Here is a 5,006-nt window from a genome sequence, read left to right as displayed (position 1 = left end):
AGTGAAATAAGATCAATTAGCAGGTTGATTTATTTTTGCAGCTTTTAAATGAAGCAATGTCCCACCTTGACATTTCAAGTTATTGGCATTATTCTCTTTGGAATACTGAAACAGTACATTCTCAGATTCAAAAAAAGACAAATTCAACATCCACTGCTGTTTGTGGAAGAGAGTTCCAAATCTCTACCACCCTTTGTGTGTAGAAATGCTTCCTGACATCTCTCCTGAAAGCTCTGGCTCTAATCCTCAGATTATGCCATATGTCTGGAATCCCCAGAGGACAGTTTGCTTTCACCTACCCTGACCTTTCCTGTCAATATCTTTGTAACCATGTAAATAACCAAAACTTACTCTACCCCTTTAGAAGCATAAATGCACTTTTCTAAGACTAATATAGTCTGTGTCAGACTACGTACCACTTCCTTTCTCTGCTATTGCAGGGGTTTACCATTGGGCAAAACCCCAGGTCGCAAAGGTCAGAGATTGGTCAGCCAAAGGATTCCCATCCTCTTGGTAAGAGTTAATTGGAGGAGCCATGCTCTGAGATCCATTACTTGTATGTTGACAAAGAGCATTCATTACTAACTGTGTGAACTACAAATTCAGAGCTTCATATGCAATGTAGGTTAATGTTTTGCAAAGCCTATTTCCCCACGGTGATTTAATTTCTGGCAGGCTGAATTTAACCTAATGAACTTAGTTTTAGTATGAACTGAAGTCTTTTCACAGAGAGGAGAAAAGCTTAAAATGAGACAAACAGCTAACATGGGGTTAAACAGCAGACTCTCAGTCTAATAACTTGTGATGGAGTCCCAGCCGTCTCCTCAGTGCAAGGATTGATTACAGTCCTCATTATTACTGATTAAAAAAAGGGCAACATTATCAATTCTCAATGTTGTGCAGACAGAGGTGTGGGGACCTACAAGACTTGGAATAACCTCTCTAAATATGAAGGCAATGAATTTTAATCATCAGCTGGCTGAGAGGACAACTCGGAAACAGGAGACAAGACACAGAAATGTTTTGGGCATTATTTATCATTAATGACAGGAGGAAGGAACAACATGCTCAGCAAACCCTTATATTAAAAAAAAGCACATAAGCCTTTACACAGAGGGAGTAGTAGGAGGTTCTGGATTCCTTAGGTTGGCCACCATCTTGGCTAGCATGCGGTTGCACAGAGCTGCATAAGGATTCATGATGGTCACTTGATACTTGGCAAATCTATTGCCTAGATCCGCCGCTTTTCTGAAGTCCTGCAGAGCCTCTTCATCCTGGCCGTAGAGTCGGTAAAGAAGCCCTCGCTGAACCAAAGCCAAACTGGCTGTCCGTCCTCTTCCTTCGCTGAGATCAACTGCTTTGTTCAGGTCACTCTTGGCCCCTGAGATGGATAAAATTATCTGTTAGTGAGCCAAGTGTCTCTTGATGATTCAATATATAAAATGTCAACTGAGAGAACCAGAATAATGGTGATCAGAGTAGGCATTTGACCCTTTGATTGCCCTCCACTATCTGTATATAGTGATCTATAGCAGATCAGAAAGTCTTGACCAACGGTCACACAAATCTCATTTCCTCAACATCTAATTTCCTGAAACCTATCAAATGTGTCTTTGGGGGCAGCACGGTGGCTCAGCGGTTAGCACTGCTGCCTCACAGGCCAGGGACCCGGGTTCAATTCCCACCTCAGGCAACTGTCTGTGTGGAGTTTGCACATTCTCCCCGTGTCTGCGTGGGTTTCCTCAGGGTACTTCGTTTTCCTCCCATAGTCCAAAGATGTGCAGGTTATGTGAATTGGCCACGCTAAATTGCCCGTAGTGTTAGGTGCATTAGTCAGGGGTAAATGCAGGGGAATGGGTCTGGGTGGGTTGCTCTTCAGAGAGTCGGTGTGGACTTGTTGGGCCGAAGGGCCTGTTTCCACACTGTAGGAAAACTAATCTAATCTAATCTTAAATACGCTCAATAGCTGAACATCCAGGTATATAACTTGTGAGTGAGAACTTTTTTCTGCCGATGCTTCTATGGCCAAACCCTTATTTTGAAATTGGGTTGTATTCTAGATTCCCCAGCCAGAAGAAACATATTCTCATCATCTACCATCTGTCCTGCCTTAGGCAAGGAGCCCCAATCTCCACAGCATACTCCAGGTGCGGTCTCACCAACATCATTAGGAAGATGTCATACTGTGATATTCCAGTCTTGGTAACCAAAGCTGACCACATTCAGTTTCAGAACTCCTTGAATAAAGTCATTGCCTGAGTGGAAATAAACCTAGGCTGCAGGCAGAGCTCAGTAGTTCCTTAAACTGGTGCAGGGTAGGGGGACAGAAGATGGGAAGGTTGGTGGGAATAGGTGGAACTGTGAATTAATACTACATCCTAAACAATATACTAAAGAAGCGAGAAAGAAGTTTCGTAATCCACACATCTCACTACCTTTCCTTCTCGACAATTGAATATATGCTTTGTTAATGCTATATCACCACCACTAGCTCTATAGGACATAGCAAAACACTATTTAGCTCCTCAAAGGTGCTCTGCCACTCAACTAGATCAAATCTGATTTTCCGACTCAATACCTATTTCACATACATATCCTTTATGTCAATATCTCAAAATCTATTGAATGCATTCAAAGGTTGCACTTCCACAGTCCTCTGGGCTAGACAGTTGCAAAAAAATGCACTATCCTGAGTGAAAAGATTCCTCATCTCACTCTGGCACGTCCCTTGTTCGGAGACTGTGTCCCTTAATTCAAGGCCTACCCCCTCAGTTAGCCAGGGGAAACATCCTTCCTGCAAGACCTTATTCAGTCTTTTAAGACCATTGTCAATGGTGAGTACTGGAGAACAGTTATAACTATCAGTAAAGATTGCATATCAGCTGCAATGTCCTCAGTTTTTTGGCTGCTGCTGTTCATTGTTGTGATCACTTAATGAGTAGAAACTAGATGCAAATATCATTTTTAACAGATTTACTTTCTTCAACTTTGAAGTATATTAACAGAGCATGTGGAAATACCATTCCAACCATGCATTAGCAGACCCATTTTCCACATACATTTCTCTTTCCCCTGTCTAGCTTTGACTCTGTCAATCTATTAGGTTGTTATTTCTATCATCCATCAACTTATCCATCATTAAACCTGTCATCCCATACATTAATTATCCCACCACCATTTATTATCCATTAAGCCACTGTTACACCCACTAGACCATCCACACATCATCATACCCATCAGTCATTTTCAGTTCATGAAAATAGATTCACCGTTGCCATTTGTCCATCCATCCATTGCACAACACAATTCACCTGTGCATCCTCCTATTCCCCCAAACACTCATCCATCATCACAGACAAGACAGTCAGTGCACTGTATGAACACAAATGGCTAAAGGTAAGTTCCCATTTAATAAAAAAGTTTGCACCCCACCCCATCAGTGCTATGGTATTCCTGGATCTTTACCTGTTGTGTCTCCCATCAGGCGCAGACTCTGTGCTCGGTTGTTGTAGCCAGATGCTCGCTCAGGGAGGATCGCTATGGCCCGAGTGAATACTTCCACAGCTGCATCCACATTCCCAGATTCTGCCAGGGAAACTCCATGCAGTTCCAACTGTTTAGCCTGTTGCACTAAGACTGGATCAAACTTGCTATCTAAACATAACACCGAGATGGGTTACACAGATAATCAAAGGTTCCAAAATAAACTTAAACATTCCCCCCTATTTAACCCCAGTTGACAGCCCACTGCAGAGGGAGCATGATCTCAGCGTGAGAGGGTATGAGCAGTAGTTTGGGAGCTGGTTTCCTATGTACTGAAACTTGCCAGGCTGCAGGTCCCCTACCACTCTCTATGCCTTCATTTTAAAATTCTCATCCTTGATTTCAAGTCACTCAAAGGCCTCTCTTGCATTTACACTGTCCTCAGATGTCTGCAGTCTTCAAGCTTTGGCCTTGTGAGCTTTCCTAGTGTCAGTTTTCCACAAATGACATTCAATTGCCTAGTCCATAAGGTTAGAATCCCCCTCCCTGAATATCCCAAACTTTCTTTCCTGTCTTAACAATCCCTTGTTGAAGCAGTCTGGACTATTTTACAATATTAAAAGGTGCTACATAAATGTAAACTGTTGCAGGGTACTGATTTTCTGAGGTCAAGTGCCTTCTGTGCAATGGGGTTCCGAAAGTGCTTAATCTAACTCCAAAACAGGATAGATGGGGACTGGCTTTTTGTGGGGTACAACTCTGAAGAGGATTGACTTTGTTGGTTTAATGTTCTCAGACATTAATTCTCAAATATATGTATTCCCAAGGCATTGACCATTGCTGGGATAGAGGTTCCCAGGGCTGTCAATCAGAAACAGGATCCAAAAACACCAACTTTCACTAGGGTGTAAGCTCCTGGGAGCTGACCCTCACAGTGCTCACGAGCCACAGGCAGACATTCACATACTACACTCAAGTTTGCACTACATTTGACACCAGTGAGTACAGGTGATCTTGCCCTCACTACAACATCCACAAGCAAAACTGCTTTTCTAAAGGGTAACACAAAGCTCTTTAGCCAAAATAAACAAATTAAACTGTCAAATACTCACCATCATCAGTTAGATCAACCTCTGCTTCCAACCCAAGATTGTTGCCAAAAGGATTGTTGGGGTTGAAGATAGTCTGCAGCACAGCTTGGTCACTGAGGGTAGACATTTCCTGGGGTCGATGTGAAAATGTCTTGCAAATAGGTACAACTTGTTCACAACATATTCCTCTATCTAAGCTTGTGGAGTGGACTTCAGACTTCACTCCAGCCAATGGGACTGTGGGGCGGATGCCAATGGTCAGAGCACTGACCTGCGCACAGTTGTAAACAGCAATGACATCAACCACAGAATATCTGACAACACAGGCTTTGTAGAAACCAAAGATCATTCCCAAAGACAGCAAGCAGCAGACCTTCAGTCAGAGCCCCACTCTTAACCATTGATTCCAGGTCCCCCTTTCTGAGGTAGGAC

At 43.0% G+C, this 5,006-nt stretch overlaps 1 protein-coding gene across 1 annotated transcript; it reads right to left on the bottom strand.

Annotated features, from left to right (window-relative positions):
* Positions 1-1,019: 1,019 nt before the first annotated feature.
* ttc36 (tetratricopeptide repeat domain 36) lies at positions 1,020-4,799 on the bottom strand. The gene is made up of 3 exons (XM_043676504.1): positions 4,596-4,799; positions 3,466-3,654; positions 1,020-1,381 (listed from the first exon to the last, which is right to left on the bottom strand). The coding sequence occupies exons 1-3, from the start codon at positions 4,699-4,701 to the stop codon at positions 1,107-1,109; spliced, it is 570 nt and encodes a 189-aa protein (XP_043532439.1). The 5' UTR covers positions 4,702-4,799; the 3' UTR covers positions 1,020-1,106.
* Positions 4,800-5,006: the final 207 nt, after the last annotated feature.

Source organism: Chiloscyllium plagiosum, chromosome 35, assembly GCF_004010195.1.
Source record: "Chiloscyllium plagiosum isolate BGI_BamShark_2017 chromosome 35, ASM401019v2, whole genome shotgun sequence".
Taxonomy (NCBI): Eukaryota; Metazoa; Chordata; class Chondrichthyes; order Orectolobiformes; family Hemiscylliidae; genus Chiloscyllium; species Chiloscyllium plagiosum.
Note: the sequence above shows the minus strand (reverse complement) of the source record. Positions and strands in the feature narration are given on the sequence as shown.

Bases quoted from the DNA above. Each gene is read 5' to 3' on its own strand.
- ttc36 (XM_043676504.1), bottom strand. From the start codon at position 4,701: ATGTCTACCCTCAGTGACCAAGCTGTGCTGCAGACTATCTTCAACCCC. The intron at 3,655-4,595 runs GTGAGTATTTGA...TGTTATGTTTAG, and splicing joins GGTTGATCTAACTGATGATG to ATAGCAAGTTTGATCCAGTC. The intron at 1,382-3,465 runs GTAAAGATCCAG...TATCCATCTCAG, and splicing joins CCTGATGGGAGACACAACAG to GGGCCAAGAGTGACCTGAAC.